We start from the raw sequence: 24,711 nt of genomic DNA on the forward strand, positions 1-24,711 counted from the left end.
TTCATTTTTATGAAGCCAGTGACTCAGCATGGTTTTACTAATTATGTGCTCCACCAATACGTATATATTGTGATTTATTATGATTTATTCCTATTTTTTTATTTTATGTGGACTTATCCCAGTCCGGGTTGCGGGAGCCTGGAGTTTATCCTGCTTACCACTGGATAAGATAGGGAACACCCTGGACAGGTTGCTGTCCCTCACAGGGCTAACCAAGAGACAAACGAGATAAGCAACCATGCAAGCTGACACTCACTCCAAGGGCTACTGTGAATCACCAACTGATCTGATATGTATGTTTTAGGAGTGTAAAAGAACCCTGGAGCACCCAGAGGGAAACCCACCCATGTGTAAGGAAACATGCAAACCACAGGTGAAATCCCTGTTAAAAATCAAACCAGGAAGTAAAAGTAAATGTGCAGATCACTGTGCAGGCTTCTGCAGAGATCTGTGTCAAATTAAATTATCTAAATGCTGTCTTTTCTTCCTGAGGTGTCTTGTTTTTGTCACGTCATACTTCACCTGTTAACCTTTCTGCCTACTTGACACAACTTACTCTGCTTCTCATTTTGTTTGCACGTGTGCTTTGAGAGTGAAAGGCGAAAAGCTTCACATTAGGCCCACAGCCAAGGCTGATTATCTTAAATAATGGAGCCGCACTAGCAGGCAAGTCATTTAAGAGCTAAGTAAAATTTGAATGGATGTATTTGTGCGTGGATGTCCATGTGTTCATACAGCGTCTGTGTGGAAAGTTATTGATTTGATATAAGATCTGTCATTCATATGGCAGATTTACAGGGACATTCTTCCTCTTAGATTTAGGCATTACCTTGTCTGACTTGATAAAAGATCTTTGATTCTATTCAGATAAATTTTCCCTCATGGTTAGTCTGTAGTTAATAGCTAAAATGCATTAAGATTGAACATTTTTCCAAGTTCAAAATGATAGCCTCCTGTTTCATCCTGTCACCAGTGTAATCACTTCTTTTATAAAGCAGATGAGTTTCAGCACAGCTAAACAAGAATATTTGACCATTTGCCAAGTTTTGCTTGATAAATGTCCTAAATCGATTTTAAGGTAATTAATTAATAAGCTAATTAAATGTTAATGTAGATAATTTTTTATTTATATATTAATTTTTTAATGCCAACCTGCCCTGTTGTCTTGGGCAACCTAGATGTATGTGTAGGGTGTCTGAGTCAGAAAATAACATAATTGCTGTGTTGGTTAACACCGTACACAGTGCAGTTAGATTCTCTTCCAGATTGTGAAACCACTGGCAAACATCTTAATATGTTGGACACTGACAATTGTGGAGTGCTTTGTACTGTTTTGTTTTGTTTTTTTTTTTAATTTATTTTAATTGTATTTTAGTATTGTATTGTTATTATTTTATATGGATCCTTCTGGGTCTGAAATAAAGAAATAAGTAATATAATTGTGCACCATAGGAGATACTAATAGGTTTGTTTTCCATGTTTGAATAATTTCAAACAACCTTATTGATTATAAATATTCAGTTAGGTAAAGATCTTACAATTACTTGTGTATATTAGCTTTCCCTTATACACACTGCAGAAATGCAGTGGATTTTATGTTTAATAAACTCAAATCCATAGCCTCTTACTTAACTTTTTGTTAGGGGGGTAAAACCTGCAACACGCCCCACATCCTTTATTATTATATCCACCTGCCCTAGCGGCTCTGCCTCTGATTGGATCAGTGGGTACCCAATCAGCTTTCAGCTCAACGTGGTGCGGTGGGGGAAGGCCATTCAAATGGTCTTGCTGGCTGCCTCGCTCGGAGACCCCTGTCACACGCAGCTTGTAGTCACAACAGTGCGGACTTCAAAGGCAGCCGGGGGCTCTTGGTGAAAAGTGTGAGTGACAGGAAGACCCACGCGGGGGGCAGTGAGCGGAGCTGAGTGATACAGTAGAGGAGAGGGAAGTAGCTGGACACAGAAAGTGTGGAAGCGGAATAAAGTGAGACCGCAGTGAGAAGCGAGGACAAAATACAGCTGTCAGCTGAATAAAGAGGCGGACGGAAACAAGCAGACATTTTCAACTCTTCGGGTTATGGTGACGCCTCGCGCATGGATTTAGTCGACCTCTACCTCCCAGAGTGTTTCAGCTATCACTCTGACGCAGAGTAAGTATCCGAGAAAACAGCCGCCCTGCCAAAACTTCATGTTTGTTGTCTTCAGGTGAAGCAGTCATGGAGCAAAATGTTGCGTTTTCTGATGTGAACAGCTGCCAGATTAATTTAGTTAAAACGTCAGATCCCAATGCACTGCTTAAGTAAATGAATAAATATGCAGTGCAGCTATATTCATTCCCACAATCACCTACATTTAAGACGAAATGACTTCCTTTCTGCAGAATCTGTTCATATTTGTAATTTTTTATTATTATTTTTAAAACTCTTTTCAGTCTGTCTTTAGGACTACCTGAGGATGCCCACTACAATGTTTTAGATGTGTTCTTACTCTAAAACACGTGATCCACTTTATGAACTTTCTCATAGAGTTCTTTAATAGGACTTTGACTAGTCATTCATTTAATCCAGGTGTGTTAAATTGAGGTTACCTGTAAAACATGCAGGCCAGTGGTTCCGAAGAACCATGATTGAAAAACACTGATCTAAAACTCACATCAAGGTGTTTAGTTCTATTTCCATTTAACACATTTTTCTAACAAAAATCTTATAATAAAATTAAGTTTCCTAACTTTATATAATTTTTGTGTTTAGCCCAATGATGGGAAAAATTATTGAAGTGGTTGATAATATCACACCTTTGCCATTGTATCATTTCAGTACAGTTTGGCATTGTCAGCATTTATTTCCAACCACAGTTGCGATGTTTTTTGTTTGTTTCAGTCCTCCAGCACATCCCAAGATCCCAGTTGTGTTCAGGTTAGGGCACTGTGGTAGTCAATGTAAGAGTGAAAATTATTTCTGATGCTCCTTCATCACTGCTCACAATTAAAACTTGATAAATCCTTGTGGTGTTGTGTTTTAAAAGGCCTACACCACTATGAGGGAATCAAATGAATGAAAAAAAAAAACTGTGTTTCATTAGAAAACAAAATTAATACATTACATCATAATGCTGTAAATCCACTTTTTTTTTTTTTTTTTTACACAAATATCTATTTTTTCCCTTGGAAAATTTTTAATTTTATCAAGCGTGCTAAGTCTGCTGTTATATTTCAGCTATTAATTATGTAATAAGTAATACATTAAGTGGGTAAACTGGCCATCCAAAGCTGGTGAAAATCCTCCCAGCATTGACACAATGTGAAACTTTGGGGAAAAAAGATTTACAAAGAAGCTGTCTGATTACTTCTAGACGTTCTTTTTGATTGCCTGTCTTTGCTATAATCATAAAAAATAGGGAGCAAAAAAAAAAAGTTCATTATCATCAGTGTTGCACCTTTATCAGCTGTGGCATAATCAGTCTGCGCTGAGAACACATCTCATCGAGCATATCGGGGTTGAAATTAACCTTGCTCAGCAGCGAAAGATAAAGACAATTAGGAGACAGAGAGAGGGAGACATGAGACATGTGGACACACAGGTTGGTTGATTGCTTGTGACACAAGCAGGCAGATAAAGAACTGTAGAGAGGGAGATGGTGGCTGCAGATGATCCCCTGTGTGGCACGCCATCCAAGTCTCCAGAGCCTGCAGGTCCAAGTCTCCAGAGCCTGCAGGTCCAAGCTCCAACCTCAAGCACCTCATCTTCCAGATTCATGCAAAGCCTGTCTAAGGTTCTTAAGCCTGGCTGAGAGTGTCACTGATTCCTGCTCAACTTTCCCTCATTAGGAGAAAGGGAAGGAAGGGAAGAAAGCACTAAAAAGAAAAAGGGAACACCAGTCAAGATCCTCTAGACTTAAATCACCCCACTATAGAGTTGTGGTTCTGATTTAAGACAACAAGGGCTGAGAAATATTTAGGATTTTTGTGGTATTACTGACTCTTTTGTTGGTGTATTTTTTTACTTCATGAAAGTTGGACCTTTGAGTGTCTTTTTCCTCCAGTTTTTCCACACACTTTAATCACTTACCCACCTTTTTCTATATTTCTTCCCCCCTCTTCATCCCTTGGGTCATTGTTTTCATTATGACTCTGTACCCCCACAGCTCCTGGGTTAATGAGCCACAGGCCTGCCCCTTTCTTTCTGTCCCTCCCCAGTTTTTTCATGCTGGCTCTGTCTCACTCTGTTTTTACCCCCCCCCCCCCCCCCCCTTTGTCACACACTGATTTATTCGTCCAGTGCTGGACTGTAGAGTCTGTTGATGTGCTTTTATACAAGGTTATACAATAGCACTTCCCATCTCACTGTACTCTATTGCCATTTCATTATCAAAGCATTCAACCCCTCCTCCCTGTGATTTATTTCAGCAGGAGAGACAAAGTATATCTCACTCTTTACCTGTCAAGGACATGACAAAGCAATATGGACACCTGTGATGGATAGCCAGTGAGGTTACTGGTGTGTCATAAGGTTGATTTTTTTTTTTTTAAAATTTATATATATATTTGAGGGGTTACAGATGAAGGGGAGGACTAACGAAGGAAATTGGATGAGATTCTTTAACTGGAACTTGGATATATAAATCTAATCTATCTAATCTCTCTATCTCTGTCTCCATCTCTCTGTCTATCTCTCTATTGTCCTTGTTTTAGCTTTTTGTAAGCCAACTGGTTTGATTTTATGGCTGGCAGTTTTACACTTCAATTTTGGATCACAAAAATCTGTTTAAAATGCAGAGATGAAACTGCTGCATGCTGCTCAATAGAAAAACAGATCTGAGCAGAGCTAAAGGTACATAAAGGAACACAAATTGGGTCTTTATTGGGTTTCTAATGTTTCTGAGCATTGAATAAGAAATCTGAAGACTGGTTCTGGGCACAGTAGAAATCACAAAGCAGTTGTTTGGTTTTCCTAATGAGATGTTTCCTCTCTTACGAGTTTCTTACTGTGCATCTCTCTGTTCATCTTTGTGGCTATGTAGAGGGGTCAGCAGCGCATGGCCATAGTTTACTCAGTGGGTGGTTAAACCAAGCCAAAGTTTTTGCCTACCAAATAAGTTATGATGGGCAGACTGATTTACATGGCAGGAAACAAACCAAGTTGGGCATCCGTATCACTGGACCGTGAGTGGGTGGGGGGTATCACAGCTGGGCGGATATTATTATTAATTTGTTTGCAAATGGAAGCTTGTAACACACTGGGAAACAGCAGAGACTTTTTTTTTTTTTTATCTTAAGTTGTCCTGGCGTCACACAGTTGCATGTAAGTATGTGTTAAGGTGTTTATGAGGACACATGCTTTAAAATGTCTCTGTTAGTCTGTGTGCAGGGAAGTGTAGCATGTTCCTAAACACAGGAATGGGAAGTAGGAGACAGGCTTCTTATTTCTATATCCACGTGCGAAAGTCTGACACCACAATGGGTGTATGTGCGTTTTCAGGATGTTAGTGGTTGTGTGTAAGAGCAGTTCACATGCCTAGAGCCTACTGTACACTTCAGCTGGTTTCACATGTTTTTTTTTCTCCTCAGCATGGGGACAGGGAGTCTGCTGTGGTCACTTCTGTATCTAATAACAGAGCCGTGACACAAGCGTCAACACGCAAACCTACATTACCTCCATAGTTTCTCATTGAAGTTATAGAAATGAAACCCGTTTCCAAAAGAATCTGGATGCGAAAAGTCCATTAAAAAGAAAAACCCCACAAAGGTTTAGCTTAGTTTTTTATCCTCATTGCACTTTGACTCCATATTCAATTTTAACCTTAATAAAATATAAAGTTGCATCAGTATTTTTGAGAAACTTCATTTAAAATTTCATCTATATCTCAAACACATCTTTGTGAGCAGTACATAGTAGTCAACTGAGAAATGTTTGGCCGAGTGTGATGAATAACTGAGCAGAAAGAGAAGAAAAAAAAAGGTAAAAATAATTTTTAAAAAAGACATAGGAAAAGCAAGTTAATGGTGTTGATCACCGCTTAGGGTATTTCCCTATGTTTGCTTAAGCAATCACCTCCTTTGAAAACTAAGTAGTGTAATGGACAGCAGCTTTGCATATGTGGAAGATCTCAAACGGCTGTTCTAGACAACACTGAGGATGATGGTTTGATGGACAAATGGGGGTGTGTGGACATGGAGGGGATGCATTCATCAGTGAGTCTTTGTTGCTTTGTATTGTAGAATGAAATGATATGACCCCATAAACTGTCATTTAGGCTGCTTATAACAAGATGACTAAATGCTGAAATGATGCCTGATTTATAAACTCATAAAAGCAAAGAGCCAATAGACTTCAGTGTCAATTAAATACATTATTAAAGATCTTGCCAAGGACACTCATTCTATAGATGGCTCGCTCCATCATTACGACACGAATCTCCTCATTTTCCTTGTCGCTTCTTTCTCCTGCAGACATCTGGGCAGGATGTCACTGAGGGGCTTGGACCCCACCTGTCCCTCTTTAATAAAGCGTGAGCCCTTCAGACCCAGCTCTCAGGGTGATGTCAGCCCAGCTCAGCCAAGTCCGGGAAGCTCTTCTTCAGACACAAACTCCAGCTATGGTCCTCTCACCAAGGGTCTTCATCATAGTAACGGGCTGGACTCGCCAAGTCTCCATGGACACGCAGCAGCACTGGTCAACAATGGGGGGACCAACAGGTTGATGTATAAAACACATCTTGCTGCATTTTCTTACTTTGTCTCATATAAAGTGACCAATGACGCTAACAATACTCTGCATGTTCTTTCTTACTTCCATCCAGGAGGTTTGAGGAGGAAGAAAGCCAAGTGAAGTGTGAATTTATGCTGGGCTCAGTGGCCAAACGATTGTGTCTGGTGTGTGGTGATGTGGCTTCGGGGTATCACTATGGTGTGGCCTCTTGTGAGGCCTGCAAAGCTTTCTTTAAAAGGACCATTCAGGGTACGTAAGACAAAACACAGAAAAGTTCATGAACAGGAAGATGCTTGGTTTATAGTTTATTATGCATGACTGATAATGAATTCCTGCATCGTATAAACCTGTTTTACAAGCAACATTGTGCAGATGGAGTTGCACCCCAAGCGTCTGTTTTTGTATAAACAAGCCCTGATCGGATAGTTCATAGCTTCCGCCTCCTGCTTTCAAAACTCAAGAAAGGCTTTAAATAAAGATCTGTTTGCAAACGGCTGATATGAAACGCATTGTTTATACAGTCAACATGTAGGAGTGTGTGTTATTAAGTGACAGACTGCTAGAATGTCTTTTGTTGGATGTGTTTGCTTTGACTTCTTCCCTTTAAAAGACGACCGCATTCAACGGAGGTGTTTTAAAGTGATTGTGTTGACCTCTGGCCCAGGTTGAGGACCTGGTGGGTTTCTCTTTAAAGCCTATAGAAGTTGGCTGCTGTAAATGGGCCAAAGGGCAGAGTTGAGTGGCTTTCACATCAGACAGGAAGAGCTGATTTCTCGATCATGAAATACTTCCTGTTTCTGATTGAGGAGGCAGCTTAGAAGTGCCTACAAAGCCATCAGGCTTAACCTGTCCTTTTGGCCAGTAGATGCCAGTTTACATCACAGTAAACTTTTTTTTTTTCTCCCACCCGGACTTATTTCTTTTCTTTTTGTTCCACTTTTTTGTTGTTTTTTTTTAACAAAAATCTTAAATGAAGTGAGTCACATTCAAAATACGTTTTGAATACACTCAAGTAATTAAATCCTTATTCTTAAAATCAGTTTTTTTTTAAAACCAATACTTTAAATGTCAGTGTCATGATAAAAGCAAAAATTCAAGACAAAAACCCTAAATTACAAAGTGTAGGTGTGGAGTTAAAGAGTTTACAAGGAAGGGGCAATCCAATGAAAGACTTTACAAGATTGCTTTACTGGAAATATTGGATTAAGTCTATTTTAGGGTTGGCCAATACAGGCTTAAATCAGGATAACTTGAATTTCTGTTAAATGTAACATTTGTGGTAAAAAAAAAAAGAAGTTAAGCACATGAAAGATGAATGAGAATTTTATCTTTACACCAGCAAAAAGTGGGAAACGGTAGTCTTACATTGTCGTTCCACTCTCTCTCTTCCTCTCTAGGTAACATTGAATACAGCTGCCCAGCATCCAACGAATGTGAAATCACCAAAAGGAGGAGAAAATCTTGCCAAGCGTGTCGTTATGTGAAATGTCTTGCAGTTGGCATGCTGAGAGAAGGTGAGTTAGGTCCCTGTCAGACTTTGGTCAAAACCTTGTTTTCGTTACTTTTTCTGGTATTGATCAGCTGGGAAACCTGGCAGAAGTTCAAATCCCATCCCTTCATTGTCAATATGAAGATAAGTACTGTTTCTCTTTTGTGCTTTCCAGGAAATAGTAAGTTTCATGCAGAATTTTATTTTTCCACTTGTAAATGGAAACTGCAGCATAGCTGACGGTAGTATTTTGCAGTGTTTTTTTTTTTTTTTGTTATAGTTTCGCTCTCGTTACATAATTGCATTTACATCTTCTTGGGTTTAGTGTAAATCTTTCGTTATTATGACTGACTGAGAGCTTAAAGCACTGCTGAGTTAATGTTGCCACACATGAGTGAAGGCCGTGCATCTCTTAAAAGCCCTTTTTAATGAAAAAGGAAGAAAAAAAATGAGAACATACTCTGTAAGCTTCTGCTGCCCCCTTTAAGTGAAACACACAGACTAAACAAACGGAGGAGGCTCAGTGCTGCATCAGTGTGTAGCAACCTACAGCAAGCCTGAGATGTGGTATCAAATGAGTGAGAACGGTGTTGATAAGAGTGGTGCATTTTCACGTGCCACTGTAGCTCTGTGATTACCTCCGGTTGCCAGTTCAGAAGTGTATCAGCAGTGCATCAACATTAGCTTGTCCCATTTCCACCTCTGTACTTTAACAAACTTATATGTGAACTCAAGTGAAACCTGAAACTTCTGACAGTTAAATGTAAAGCCTCTTGTACTATTGTGATATTTGTATATCATTATATTTGTATATGCATTATAAACAGGGTTTTGAACAATGCATAGCAGAGTTAGCAAATATGCTGCTGGGTCAGTTTTTGCTTCACTTATGTTCCTCCAAAATAGTTTCTTGACATCTGCTAGTTTGTGGCAGCATGCAACAGTTGGCGAGATGAAGTTTTAGGAAATGTCTCACAGAACTTCACAGAACTCGTTCACAGATTTTTCTTGGAAGAATTAGAACATCAAATAATTGTAGAGCTGATTGAGTTTCTCATTTTCATATTTTTGTATTTCAGTTTTCTGATATGAAAACTTCATCACGTCTTGTTGAATGTTTAAAATGGCATTATGCACATGCCAAAGATGTTTGGTTTACAGCGATCAGGTGCTCCTTTAGTCTGTGTGCCTGCTGCCTGGTGACATATTATTGTCCAGATTTAGAAGTGACTCAGCGAGGAAAACATTAGGCACCTCCTACTGTACTGGCCACTTGTTGCCTGCTGTGTCAAGATAATAAAGAGGGGAGAGCAGATAAAAGAGATGCATAATAGTGAATGTAATGGTTATGCATTTTAGTTTTTCAAAATTACACCTGTGGAGGAGTTTGGGAAGACAGCCAGTCTATTGAGGAAATTAGTTTATTAAGATACTTTACCTTCATTCAGTGGAGGTCATGCCACCTAAATGGTGGAATTAATGTAATTGAAGCCGCATTGTGCCAGTTGACAACAGCACTGGACAGTCAGCCAGCCAGTCTGGGGCAGACAATTGTGTTTATGGGGTTGGATCTGTTGTTACTGTCCAGCCAAGAAGATAAAGTTCTAGTCCGAATGACTCAAAACGAGACAGTCATAAGAATTGTTGTGATGCTTAGCTAGAAGTTGTTAACTCTTTGGATTCATTTTGGACAATTGTAGTTCTGATCTCTGGAGGAGACTTTAATACCTGGTGAGAGGAGAAGGAAAGTCAAGACATTTAAGATCAAACTCTAAAAGCGGACTTAAGTATCAGCTACCGCACATTTGTTCGACCTTTGGCTGTTTGATTTTAGTTTTAAGAAAAAGGTCATTAGTTTTTTTCAATTAAAAATTTAGCAAAGTTGCAACCACATTAGTTGTAATCCTTGTCATTTTACAAATATCCTAACTTTGGTTACCGTGGCAAAACATTTGGCTAAGGTCTCCAGCCATCATTTAATTATTTTTTATGTTTTATTTTGTTTTGCTTTTCATGACTATTGTTTTTCTTGCAAGTAACATTAACTTCTGGACTCTCTCATCAACTCAGTTTATGGCCAAGTGATACATTAACTTTGACATGTTGAGGGATTACTGGAAATGTGAAAATTGTATACTAACCAGATTATTAATCTGAAACTGTGACTAAACTTTTGGTTGTAAACTTCAATAGAGCAGTGTAAAGTGCACCTTGCAGCCTATGCTTTGAGAAACTATTATACTGTCAGTAACACTCAATATTGGAAACATTCTGTGATTGTCTGGCTGCCGCTTATTCAACCTGTCAAACATTTTGTGAAGTCAAATCTGTCGGCAAATCCTTTTATTAGTACAATTTTATGAGATCCAACGGATATGATGGCCAAAACAATGAAAATACTGCCGAGTTTTAATAAACTTGAATGATCTTTTAATGCCACCCACTCATCTTTGAATGCATAGCAACACCATCTCACTACCGCTGCATGTCTATAGTTAGTTATGGATACACAGAATTATAACATGTTTACACGTGTTTGTGTAATTGAGTGTGTTTAAACATGTCAGTCAGCAATCACATTCATGTCCTCACAGCTCTGCTTGCTTGTCTGAGTGTGTGTGTGTGTGTGTGTGTGCCTTTTCTCTAAATTAGCTGCTTTTACTAGGGTAGGAGCATCAGCAGCATCCTGGTCTGTCTCTCAGCCACCCTCCAAATCCATCCCCCTTTGCTTTCCCTCCGTCCTCGTAAATTCCTCCAGATGCCTAGTGGGATTCCTAGACCTCCGTGAAATGCGAACTGCCCCTCGTAACTCCCGTCGTAAGCTCCCTCGTAACGCGCTTCATCGTGTCTTGTAACGCCCTTCTTCCCCAGAGAGGCTGCAATAAACTGAGACAGAGGGAGCTGTGAGGTTTAATGGGGAGAGTCAGAGCCATATTAAATACACAGCTAAAAGACATATAGACCCCAGGCAGGATTTGATTAAGCCCTGTTTAGTGGTCATTTCCACAGTTGCTGCTGCTTCTTAGGGCGGTAAAGAGATGCATGCTAACACATTGTGGACAGTACTTTAAAAGTACATTGTGTTATGCAGATTGTTTTTTTTATCTTATGGTTTGAGTTTGTAAGAAAAATGGTCAGTGTTGCACCTATGCTTTATTTCAGCACCGTTCTGTCTTTGCTTTGTGTCGATGTTACAGTTCTCAGGTGTGTTAATCATGATGTCTTAATCTGCGCTCTGAAATAAGCATTACATCCAGGAAGTGTTTACACTTCATGCTGCCAATGTTCCAGATTCTTTGGTCAGTCTCAAAGAAGACATCGACTGAGAACGTAATGCCAATGTGGTCTTTGTTAAAGCAGCCATATGTATATTTGTCATAATATCTGAGAAACATGGTATTGTTTTTGGTTAACACATAGTGGCAGCAATAAGTCAGTTGGGGAGGCGCCGTCTCAGAACAGGTTTAACTAGATCGATGGAGATCAGCGTCATGATGCAGGATGTGTTCATTCTTAGAACTTGCAAAGCTTCTCATGTGAAAATCCAGACCCCAACAACACAGTTGAGTGATGAAAGAGGTAAAAAAATAAATCTGCCTCTGAGTAGTGCACAGGCGGTTCAGAAGAACAAGGAGGAAGTGTTTGTATCTGTTTTGTTATCCACCAAAGCTATTCTTGGCCTTTTGGTTGTCAGCACATTCCACTGGGAAATGTTACTTAGTTCTGATGTTGATATCCACATGTGAACACACTCCAGTTTATTTGTGCAAGACAAATTCAACCTTAAAATCAAAAGTGGCAAATAGGACATCATTTGCATGCAAATCAAGACAACTTTTTAAACTTTAACCTGAAAGCAACATTTTTTTTTCTACAGTGGAAAACAAGCTGGGCTAGTTGGGATTTATTAAAGCGATGATGGTTGTTCTAAACCAGTTTTATCGTCCTATTTATTTTCATTTAAATTAAGTTTACACTGTTGATATTCATACTAAAACTTTTTGATTTAGTTTTCCGATCAAACAGTCCACCATGCTCCAATATACTGTTTCAATAAAATTAATCTGCACATTATGATATTTTGTAATCTTAATCATACAAGTCTTGCTTAAAAGAGCAGGATGTTACATGTAAGTAATGAGGGAGTAGAATGCAAACAATATGTAGCCTTTATCTAACCTTTGAACTGGTTCAAATTTAAGAGGTCTCCTTTAGAGCAGTTTTTGGTTTGACCATTCTGAGTTGTTGTGGAAACATGGTACTGCTAGCAGATAAGCAGGTATTCTGTGTCTCTTGGTCAATATCACTTACATTTATATATAGTCTGTCTTAAAGGCCTCAGTTTGTTACACACAAACTGCTCTTCTCATTAATTTTGTTCTGTAAACGGGGCAAAGCAGAGATTATCTCAGAATATATGAAATTCAAGTAATAGCATACCTTTTTAAAGTACGATGACATGGCTTTACAGACCATGGTATGAAACTGATAAAACCTTTCAGCAGATTTTCCATGCCCGATTAGGAAGGCACCATGCTATTTATTCTTAAAATTGATGCACGCACTCCATAAATATCTGCACAAGTCAGAAGAAGAAAAATGGGCTGTAGGCTCAAAGGGATGGAGTATTACTGAGAGGTGTCAAGAGGGGAAATAATACCCTCGGCTTGTCTCTTACAGATGCCATTATAGATCTATTCAGGGCCACTATGGCTATTTACACTGCGCTGGCCAAGAAACCCAACACCACTACTGAAGGCGTCCTGAGTCACATTCACACTCTCTGGAAAAAAGATTTTCTTAGCAGATGCTGGCTGACATTTAGTATGCGTTTCCCTTCTATGAATGCCATCAGTCTCTTCTAATCTAACGTCCAGTTTGAACCTACACACTCTTGAATCCCTATTGTCATGGTGTCAAGGTTGCCCAAGTGCTTGTTAAGATGAGCAGTTGTCACTGCCTTCTCTGAGGTTGTTGGGTGTCATCTTACAGGATGCATGCTGCCCAGCCAGCATTAGGCTTTTCCTGTTCCGTCTCCTTGGAGTTGACAGTACATATGTGTTGATGAGTGTACAATGTTGTTATGTTTACTGGGTTTAGCGTAGAGCCTTTTTTTTCATCACCATCTTGTTTGAAAGTCTTGTCAATGTCAAACGTTTTACTAATGAGAAATGCGTCACTGCATCATACTCTAAACCCCGATCAGATGCTGTGTATTCTCCTGATAAAGATCTAAAACACAAAATTCTCACAATAGTGATGCTGTTTTTCCATCATGGTGGAAAATCAATCACATCAAAGATACTTTTTTCCATCCCCGAGGGGAAATTCAAAACTAGGGATGTATTTGCATTACTGAGAATGACATTATATAATTTTTATAGTATGCAGCATTTTTTGACAGCTCGCTGATATAAAGACCTCCTATGGGTTTGTATTCACATTGTGAATCAGCTTAATCAGTGTCTTGGGTTTTGTTTACACAGGTGTGCGTCTGGATCGGGTTCGAGGAGGCAGACAAAAGTATAAGAGGAGAATAGACGCTGAGAACAGTCCATACCTGCACCCGCAGAACGCCCTGCCACAGAAAAAAACACGTAAGTGTACAAATCACTATATGTGTTGTTATCTGAAAGTCTGCAACAGTTGAACTATGTCTTTTGCCCTGCATAATATTAGGAAGTGCCTTGGAACATACTTGATAATGTATTGGTATCAGTTACTCATCAAGTCTTTTAATTTCTTGCATGAAATTTATTCCCAAAAATCCAAACAGGAAATAGTATAGAAACATTGAGTATTTTTTAGGAGGCACAAGCCAAAACAGACACATTTATTAATGATCCCTGGCTAGATAAATATTTTTTTAATAATTTAGAACCCTTTTTTTTTTTTTTACTACATGCATATATGTTTTCTGGCAAATGATGTTTTAGCAAAGCAGAGGAATAACATCTTGAGAAGCTTTTTGCCTTTTTGTCACAATAACCTCCAAATGTATGCTGTTATCACAAGATAATAAGCTTTGTCTTCTAGAGCTGAAAAGATGATCAAGGCAAAGCTGAAAATTAGTGGTTAGCACAAATACAAGCATTTCTGTTCATTTCCTGGTGAAGATTTTCCCAAACTTGCAAATATATATATCTATTATTTTCAATGTTAATTAAACTATTATCTTGAGAGCACATAACCTATCTGGTTTCCTCAACATAACAAGGGGAATGAGGTTTTTAAAAAAAAAATTGAAGCACAGCTGCTCTTGGCTTTTAGTATAAACATCAGTTAGCTAAAACAAATAAATCCACCTGCCCAGTGTGTGAATGTCCCCTTTGTATTGGTATGAGTCAAGAATGGTGACTGTACAGGTGATATCTTCTGAAAGGGGCATCCTTTGCTAGAATGATGGCAGTAGGTTTTCCAGACCTGATGGCTTGCAGTGATGGGTTCCTGGGGATTTAGGGTGTGTCAGTGTGTCTTGCAGATGTTGGTCAGTTTCACATGTAGGGAGTTTGCAATGGAAGTCAGCACCTTGTTGTGATCCTTGAAGCAACTGGTTTATGCAGTGTGTCTTCTGTCAGTATGGTAATAGATGGTTTAGAATGACATATGAGTGTTTTGTTACTGCTTTGTGTTTTTGTCACCCCCCCCCCCCCCCCCCCCCCCCCCCCCCCCTCCTCATTTGTACTGTTCTTTACTAAAAGGATGTCTCTGAGATTAACTGACTGAATTGATTGTAAGAAAGGTAATCTCTCTTTTAGTCTCTGTAGGTGGTGCAGTAGAGAACAAGGTGGTTTCTCTGCTGCTTGTCGCTGAGCCAGGGGCCATCTTTGCCATGCCAGACCCCATGGTACCCGAGAGCGACATCAAGGCCCTGACCACACTGTGTGACCTCGCTGACAGAGAGCTGGTGGTCAACATTGGCTGGGCCAAACACATCCCTGGTACGTTTCAGGCTCAATCCCTCTGTCTCACCCACTCAGTCGTTCACTCACACAAGCTGCCACACACACACACACACACATTAGGTTCACTAAGTCCCTAATCAGATCAGAAGAGGGATTGTTCTGACTTGTGGTTGCCAAGATGCTCACTGGCAGCCCAGAGAAGGACGGAAACGTTGGCTTGGCTGTGTGTTGTCTGTCAGTCATCCTCTGTGTGTGTGTGTGTGTGTGTGTGTGTGTGTGTGTGTGTGTGTGTGTGTGTGTGTGTGTGTGTGTGTGTGTGTGTGTGTGTGTGTGTGTGTGCGCACACATGCTCTAAATTGCATGCCATGCCCTTGTTGACCAAAGGGTGTTCCCACAACAAGATGACCAGTGGCCACATTGAAGTTTTAATTTGTTTTCTGGGAATTGGACTGGATTACAGAAATTCTCCAAATGTAACAGAAAGGTTGTCTAGAGGTCTTTTTTTATTATTATTTATTTGGATGAAAGGATGAAATGTGCATTCTGACAGCTATGTAGAATTAAAATGCTTAAACAGTTCTTGTGTCTGATACCATCACATACAGTGGTGATTAGGGTGAATGCTTGTCCTTCAAGATTTATGCTAAATTCAGAAATAAAACAAGCATTTTCTTATGATTTGGGTGTATCTGGAATTATCACACACAAAAAAAGGCAAACTAGATTCTATAAATGCCAGAGTGGGATTTTTAATACCAAAGCTTTCCAGTATCTGTATCTACTTTGAATAAACCGTTTGAGCGACAGAAAATGTTATAATTTATGAAAGAGAGGTTGACTGGGATTTGTTTTTATAAAAGATTAATCTGCTATCTGTTCTCTGTGCTTCATATTTTAGTGATTTAGTTTATTATACTTAGCAAAAAAACTGAAAATTCCTCTTAATGTCCTAGTCAAAGCTGGTGACGATATAGCTTGTTTAATTTGACCAGTCTAATAATTGGACATGAATTAACATTATTATGATTAATATTTTAAAAAATGGTCAAGTCTGCATTTTTCCTCAAACTGGGAGTTGGAATAACAATGTCTGTATTGGGTCCTATAATAATGTTATTGATGCATTGGATATCTGGCTTAATATGCGAGTCCTCTTCACCAATCCACAGGGAGACCTCTCTTGCGCCTGTATTTACTTTAAAGTATTATACGGGTGTTATACAATATGTTGAAACTGAATCAATCTATGAATATTTTAATTAGAACTCACACATGTAAAAATGGTATATTATAAAGTTTCTCGCGTTCCAGTGAAGCAGCAAACTTTCAGCAGACAACGTGAAAACTGAGGGCATTCGCTCGTAGAAATGTTGCTAAATCATTCTGGTCAAGCAGACTCTTTATCTGTCATGGATAATTCTGGAGAAATCCTCCAGCTAAACTTTTCTGTGTGGTGCAGCCATATAAAGTGATTACATGAATGTTCTACATCATTAAACATTTTACAGCAATGAATGAGTTGGTAGGACCTTGATTAGTAAAATCATCTGGGATAAGCAAATCTTTTTTTTTTTTTTTTTTAACAGCTTTGCTTGATTTCCTTTCCATCTGTTTTTTTATCCCTCTATTCCTGTGCCTGCTCTATCAGCTGTGTTATCCACACTAAAAACATCACAAGGAGACACCTGTCATTCTTTTGAACTTTTTTGTTGATGTCTTGGCTCCTGAAATGCTTACAAAACAAAGCTGGTGTTTGTGCGGGTTTCTGGTTCTCCACTGTATTCATCACTGTGTTTCTTGCTACAAAGAAGATATGAGGCAATGTTTAATGTGTGCTGGTATCCCTCATCAGCACTTCCATAGTTCTGTGTTGTAAAATAAACCCTCTCCAGCCCTGTTGACACCCCCCCCCCCCCCCCCCCCCTATACACACACACACACACACACACACACATATATCCACCCACAGCCTCCAGGCAGCTACTGTCTGTCCCCCCACCCCATTTTTGGTTCTTTACTGTCAGCACACAAGACAGATTGGAGTCTGACTGATGGGTGTATATTTGTAGCCCTTTGCCAGTGGAGGCTTTTGCTTGGGAGCAGAGCAGCGATGTGAGGCGGCTGTACACACAGCAGATACCCACCTGAGGGGAGAGGGACGGAGGGAGAAAAAGGGGAAGATTTTATCCAGATGTCAAACACATTTAATCAAGCTCCTAAAATGTCACCAAAAATACATGAAAAGCAAGAAAATGCATCAGGCGCGTTGTGGCAAACAAAAGGTGTTCTAGACTGGAACGAAGTCTTGACAATCCCTGGCTGTGGTTGTCTTCCTCTGTTCCTTCTGTAGATGTTTGCAATGACAATACCCCAAGCTACCAATACTTTGTTACAATAGCATTAATTGTGCTTAAGAAAATAATTGCGAAAAGCTAAACGAAATAACCAGTAACTCTTTATTTTAATCTGTTAACAGATTATTTAAACGTAGAAAGGCTCAAAGTTACGTTGAAAGACCGTTTCTAACAGAATCCTCTCGAATCTGCTCTCTTTTTCTGGTTGTTGAGTTTATTCCTTTAATACTGCTTTGTCCACATGAGCGTGTTTAATTATTGAACTTGTCCAATAATTAAACACTGTTAACTCCCAGTCTATTTATTTAACACTCACTATCATGGTTGGCATCACTGACTTCCTCTGTCTTTGTCTTGATTCTCAGTATATGTTAGCCATCTTTGTGTTCTTGAGTCTCTGTTGGTGTTTATGTGAATTAAAAATATCTGTATTCAGGGAAACGTGCTTAATCATTTTATTTCCACTGAGAATTTGATCAAATTCAAACCTGAAGCTGGCACAGTTAGTGTTGTTCAGCATAAAGGCTGGAAAAGGTGGGAAATGGTTAAGCAACCCAGTTTCAAGAGAAGCCATTAAACTAGAAGCTTTGAATTTTACCACGACTGATTGTGTATAAAAGTGATGTCATTTTCTAAAGATAGTGGAGGGCCAACTTTCCTTATCTTTTTACAAAGCTTAACTAGCTTAACTAGCAACATTTTTTATATGAGATATTAAATAAATTTGACCAAAGTTCAGTCAGTTCAGTTTAATCTGTTTCAGTCACTAAAATAGGTTTTGTCATTTTATGTTTTTTGCAGACATCAATTTCCTTATCCATCCTTTTCTTATCCAAATTATCGCTGGAAGTTACAAAAACAAAAAACAGGACATCATGTCCATTTTAACCTTAAACCTAACCAAAGACTAATAAAAGCAATTTAATTAGTTAAAGAAAAATATCTCAGACAATGCTCAAATTTGATCAACACAAGCTGAGGGAAAGCTAAAAACCAAGGTCCATGCTGCTGGTTTACTCAGGTTCAGCTGATCAATAACAGCTGGTTTTATTTTAAACAGTGTAGATGCTGTCTTTTACTCTTGCGAATAGCTTGACTGCTTATACCTTTACAACTGTGGGAATTGGCGTATAACTAGTTCATCTCATTCTATTTGCATAATGTGTTGGAAGTTACTGGTTAGTATAGGTTGATTTGTACCTTGATCATATTTGTTCAGCATCTTTACTTTTAACACTGCAGTAATGTTGTGAATTTACTCTAATCACATGTAACTAAAGATGCATACATCTTTTCATTTTGTAGCCTATAAACCCTTTGAGTTTCATTAAAAAGACACAGGCAGAAACGGAGACAGAGGCACGTGGACATACAGTGAAGAGAAAAGGAAATATTATGGCTTACATGAGATGACAGCCATCACAATATAGATAACTAAATGCAAACTGTTACAAGTGGACAATGACATCATTTTTAGGCAAGACATTGATTAGATTAGAGAAGCTCTGACAGAAAATGAAGAAAAGGATACTTAAGTCATGTGGACAAAGGAAATGGATGTTTAAAAAAGAAAAAAAAAACCAAGAAGTCTGTCCCTTCCTAGCAGCGTAATAGCCATGTCACATCAGCTCTGGATGAGTGGCAGGACACGCAGCCCCCATTGCTGCGAGAACCGGGGTCCTGGGCAAAGTGTCCCAGGCCATCTGAGTTCTTTTCCCAGGGGGAGGTTAGTGTGACGGGGCTACTGTCCTGCCTGCCCCCCTCCTCTGTGTCTGCTTTTATCAGGCAGATTGACAGTGATGTGGGCTGAAGTCTGAGGGCCAGACTGGCAGATGAGCTGGCTAAAGACCAACTGCCCTCTTTGTTTTTGGCCTTTTTTGAGTCTGTGATAGAAGTTGGCTGTTGAATATGTGTGTTTAAGGCGTGGTGTGACCTTTTGTGATGACATGATATGAAATGTGGCTGCGTTTCTGCATACTTGTCAGGCAAAAGTGGAGCATCGTTTTTAACATAATGGGATGATGTTTGGGTGTAATAAGTAGTAATAGGAGTAAAAATTCTAAAAAATCATTTGAGAAGAAGAAATATATTGAGTTTAACAGTGCTTTCTGTACTTTTGAACTGCAGGGACCCTTTTATTTGTTCTTCTAACAATTGGCAATTCCCTTTCTGTTTTTTGTGTCCACACCACAGGAAATGCCTCCCAGCATAGTTCATAGAACTGCTTTTATAGTGTCTTTTTTTAGCTCCTACTTCAGAGAAAGAGCTTTCTTAGCATGGGGGTAACCATCTGTAATGCAGCTGTATGGTAATTTGTCAAAATGCTTAAATATACAACAAGGTGTGTGACCAAAAAAAAAAAAAAAGCAAGCTATAACAAAAACGGCAGCAACTTAAACACTAAATAAAATAGTATATAAATAAAAAGTATGTAATGTTAGCCCCTAGAAACCCAAACAAAATGGTGAGGAACAAGGCAAGAGCAAAGCATGCTGATATGTGATGACACAACTGTGCCATGATGTTCCATAAACCGTGATGCTTCTACATAAACATAAAAAAAAAAAAACAGATTAAAACCAAAAAGCTTCTGGAAACAAAATTGTCCTTCATGATTCTTTCTTTGTTCTTTTCAAACATTATCTTTATTGAAGGTCCAACATGCATTTGTTCATAAAATCTATCAATAAATTGCTTGACACTGACTCACCCAGGTTCCTGATCCTGATCGATGGCCCTGCGCCAGGATACTGATCCCCATCGACCAATGAAATTGTGCACTGACAGCGTTTCCAATCAATCATGGAGCGATAGTGGGGAAATGGGTGCCAGTGGCGTCGCCACGGTGATTGTAAAGAGCAGTGGCTCCTGATAACAATCGCCGATGGTGTCAAAAATACAAACACCTCCCCCGCCTCACCTTGTTCTGTAAAATTCACCCGTTTAATTACAGTAAACGCATGCGTGGGTTTGTGTATGGAGGTTTATGCGGAGGCTGTTAGCAGGTTTAATCATACTCCTGTGGGGTGTAATTGTCAATCAAAGTAGGTGTGTCCTACAGAGAGTAATTAAATTTACCACCAATTCATTCCTTCTGTCCTTTATTTGATGTGTGGCCTTTTGATGTGTGGCCGTTTCAGAGGTGAAATCATTGTGATGCAGGCAGAGTCTGCACTTTTCATCCATCCGTTTTCTTAACCGCTTAGTCCAAGTCAGACAGTCTGCACAAGGGGTAATATTAATAAAAGCAGATAAGTTTGTCTAAAAACACAGTTTAAAAAGTCATTTCTGCCACATATAGAAGACCATCTTTTCAGTTTGGGTAGATATCAGGGGTGGGAAAATCAAATCGAAAAATTGAAAATTGGGATTTTTTTTGCTTCACAATTTTAAAATCGATTTTTGAACAAAAAATTGATTTTTTTTTTCTTCAAATAAATAGAAATAATCTATTATAAAAATTTTTGTCTTTCATTTTGTTTTAATTGATCTTTTTACTTGTCTTCTTTGGCATTATAGCAGCAGAATGATGGTCTGGCTACTGTGTTGTTTTTTCCTAATTGAAATCAAGAAAAATGACTTACAAACAAAAGTTTCCTTTTTTTGTTTTTTGTTTTTAATCTACAACTATCAGCAATATTGAAGAATTTGTGAGAATAGCAATTTAAATCAAATCTGCACACAAAAAATCAGAATTGAATTGAATCGGGACAAAAGCGTATCTTCACAGCCCTAGTAGACATGCTTGAACTGAATCTAAAGGATATCTGGAGTTGTGGAAATGCCAGAATTTGAGGGGGGGAGGGATGGGGATGTGAAGGAATGCATCAGTCACTGCAAAAACATTTTTTAAAACTTGTGAACCATTTTCCTTCTTGGGAAGAGCAGACACAAACCAGTGCTTTTCTCCTCTCATATGAGTAACATTTTAGAAATTCTGCATCCTTTTTAATTCTTGTAATAAAACCAAAATCTATCAGTCATCATTCCCTCACTGTCAACTAGTGACTACTCCCGTCATCCAGTGCTCAGCTGGAAGTGCTCTGTAATACATCAAACCAAAGTGACCATTTTAACTTGATCAGATAAAGCATAAATTCACTCCTTTGTGGGATTCCTCCTTTTATGCCTTTCTATCTTCTCCTCTCTCCAGGCTTCCCCTCCCTTTCTCTAGCAGACCAGATGAGCCTGTTGCAGAGTGGCTGGATGGAGATTTTGATCCTTCGAGTGGTGTTTCGCTCTCTGGCTTTTGAGGACAAGCTGGTTTACGCTGAGGACTACATCATGGATGAGGAGCAATCAAAACTGGCTGGGCTGCTTGATCTCAACAACGCCATCCTGCAGCTGGTGAAAAAATATAAAAGCATGGGGCTGGAGAGGGAGGAGTTTGTGGTCCTCAAAGCTATTGCACTTGCCAACTCTGGTATTAAGCTTTTTATTCTAGACTTAGATCTCCTCAATATGTTTTGTGTGAGTAACATGGCCTAAGTTTTCAATTCCATTTTTTTATAGACTCCATGCAAATTGAGGACTTGGAGGCAGTTCAGAGACTCCAGGATGTCCTTCATGGGGCTCTGCAGGACTATGAAGCTGCGCACCACCCAGAAGACACTCGGCGAGCAGGCAAGATGATCATGACCCTCCCGCTTCTCCGTCAGACGGCTGCTCGTGCCGTCCAGCACTTCTGCAGCATCAAACAGGATGGCCGGGTGCCTATGCACAAACTATTCCTCGAACTACTAGAGGCCAAGGCCTGATCAGAACACAGACAGACATGAGATCTTTTCTGACCCAAGAGGTTATGACGACAGGTAATGAAGGATGACTGGTAACAGCGGGGTTTGACTGTGCATTTGTTCATTTCAACTTGCATTAGACGATTTAGTCTCAAATTTGCAATCACTGGGAATATAGCAGCTGGAACATTTCTAGAGCCACAGCTCTTCTTCTTCCTATGAAAGTTTAAACAGGAGTGGAAGAAATTTAAACAGTCAAATCTGCATAAATGTTCTGACTTGATCTAAAGGATGAAGAAACTGGACAAAAAGAAGAAGAATCGCCTTCTACAGATATTTACAGTTACATGCCAAACATAGTTTTTTTTTGTTTTTTTGTTTTTCTTTCAAAGACCAGCTGATACTTGAAGATCCATGTGGATTATTTTATTCTTCTAAGCCTGTAAAACCTGCATTCTAGTGCATTTTAGTTAACTTTTATGATTTGGTGTAATTTGTCCTTTTTGTATAGAAAAGGTAAATGTGTCCCTATAAGAGGTAACCGATTTAGTCTTGCCAAAGAGTTAAAGACTTATATAACTGAATAATACCAGCAAAATGTCTATAGTAATATGATGTGGTCTGTGAGATGTTCACATAGACCTGCTTCCTTGCTCTAGTTGTGTATTGCATAAATATATCTGTCCACTTACTACATTCATGCACAATGTGATGAAAGGGGAGCGAGGATGTGATCGGGAACGAATACTGTACAATAATAACTGGCCTCTTGATTGAAACCATTTCAGGGAATGAGTATTTAATGTCATGATGCAACATGATGCAAAGAAATATTTATTTAAAAGTGGCTCGGTTCTGTTTGTTTCTTTTTATGTATTAATGAGCATCTGCAGTGGATGATAATTTTTTAAAAAAGATTTTTAACTAAAATCGTAAGATGATTTTTTTTACTAGCTTCTCTGCTACATGACCGAAACCTACATCATATCATGACGTTAAAGACGACCTGATGAGTGGAGTCTGTACTGGAGAATCATAATAGTAGAGTTGTGTGGAAGACTAATGACTTAATGTTAAAAGGCTGCCATAATTGTATATCCTGGATGGGGAGGGGGGGAGTCGAGGAGGCTTGATGTCTTTTCTATGATAGAAGTCAATGTGTAGGATAAAAATTTGTGCACTATATTACCTTTTAGCCATACAGTTTGGGGAACCTGGTGATCTGTTAGTGTGCTGTGTGAAGATTGTTTAAATTTGCTGCAAATGTCATATGAAGGGAATCTCATTAATGAAAAGTCCAAGTCTTGCTCTTTTATTTGACTTGAGGTACTGTGACACTGTAGCGTGGGTTTTATTGTGAAGATGGTCAGATGTAGCAGCAATATGACAGTTTAAATATTTGTCAAGTAAGATTTGCTGTATATACATTATTTTTTATGCTAACAGACATGTTTAAAGATGCAAAAATGCTTTGTCAGGATGAGCTGTGGTGTGCTGTTTACACTCTCAGGTGGATTTCTGGGCAATAAAGGCACACCCCTTAATGTAAAGATCATATTGTCCCAGTGTTGTCTTCCTCAATAAAGGAGAGATGGGTCTGAGGCCAATTCATTAAGAGCTGGTAAGTGGATCCAGTCTATTCTACAGTCTCACAATGAACTGTTATTTCTATGTAAGGCCCATTATGGCTCATTTAGGCCATCCAAGCCCAGTTGGATGGAGATTTATAATTAACAGCAATAATGTAATGAAGTCTAACAGTGGCCCCAGAGAGTGCTGGTCATCTGCCTGTTGAGGCTAAGAAGACGCAGAGGCATCCCACTCATCGCTTTGTCATACAGTTACCCCTGAGAAAAAACAAACTCCCTCTCTAATATACTATTTATAGTCTTGTTTTTATGTAAGGCTTTAGTATAATCCCTTTTTATTTACAAGCTGTAGCAAAAGGTATTGTTTATAATGGGATTGCAGGCAGATTTAAAGACATTTTGTGAGTGTTTATGAGTGAACATGTCAACCATTCCCCCACAAATCATACTGCAGCTGTAATGGCTATATGATGGATTAATGAATGATAGGATTTTAAAACTTTTACCTGAGTGTCCACTCCGATGTCTTTAGAGGCTTGTAGCAAGACCTTATGGACTTTACTAGCATATGAAATTAGCTTAATTGTCTTGTAGAATGAGATTGCATATAATTCATTCTAAGCATAATGTCTCATTCATACAAATTAGTGTTATATAATAATTATATTTATTAAATGATGTATATCCATAGTAACACACACTTTTTTAGTAGATATGGATAGAAAATGAGGATTTGGAGCTGTGGAAAGTAAGCCCCTCTTGCTTGTTAATTCTAAGGTTTTAGGTACCAGGACATAAAAACTCATCCGATCCATTGCCATATCTAAAAAAATCTGTTAATTACAATCTTAAATGAGTAATAACATGACATATTATTCAGTTAAAACTGAACCAATATGTGTGAGAAAAAGTATACTTTTACCGCCATATAT

General features: G+C 38.9%; 1 protein-coding gene across 4 annotated transcripts; it reads left to right on the plus strand.

The window, feature by feature from the left end:
- The first annotated feature begins 2,039 nt into the window (after window positions 1-2,039).
- LOC306767865 (estrogen-related receptor gamma-like) lies at window positions 2,040-22,216 on the plus strand. Of its 4 annotated transcripts, none has more exons than XM_079256005.1 (8): window positions 2,040-2,149; window positions 6,448-6,699; window positions 6,798-6,955; window positions 8,104-8,220; window positions 13,682-13,792; window positions 14,954-15,136; window positions 21,608-21,877; window positions 21,967-22,216. In XM_079256005.1, the coding sequence occupies exons 1-8, from the start codon at window positions 2,094-2,096 to the stop codon at window positions 22,209-22,211; spliced, it is 1,392 nt and encodes a 463-aa protein (XP_079112131.1). In that variant the 5' UTR covers window positions 2,040-2,093; the 3' UTR covers window positions 22,212-22,216. The 4 variants fall into 4 exon arrangements, with proteins under 4 accessions (XP_079112131.1, XP_079112132.1, XP_079112134.1 ...); XM_079256006.1 differs by having other exon boundaries at window positions 6,448-6,693; window positions 13,682-13,798; XM_079256008.1 differs by having other exon boundaries at window positions 6,448-6,693; window positions 13,682-13,798; window positions 14,963-15,136.
- Window positions 22,217-24,711: the final 2,495 nt, after the last annotated feature.

The sequence above is a fragment of the Telmatherina bonti genome (assembly GCF_933228915.1).
Source record: "Telmatherina bonti genome assembly, chromosome: 16".
Lineage (NCBI taxonomy): Eukaryota > Metazoa > Chordata > Actinopteri > Atheriniformes > Telmatherinidae > Telmatherina > Telmatherina bonti.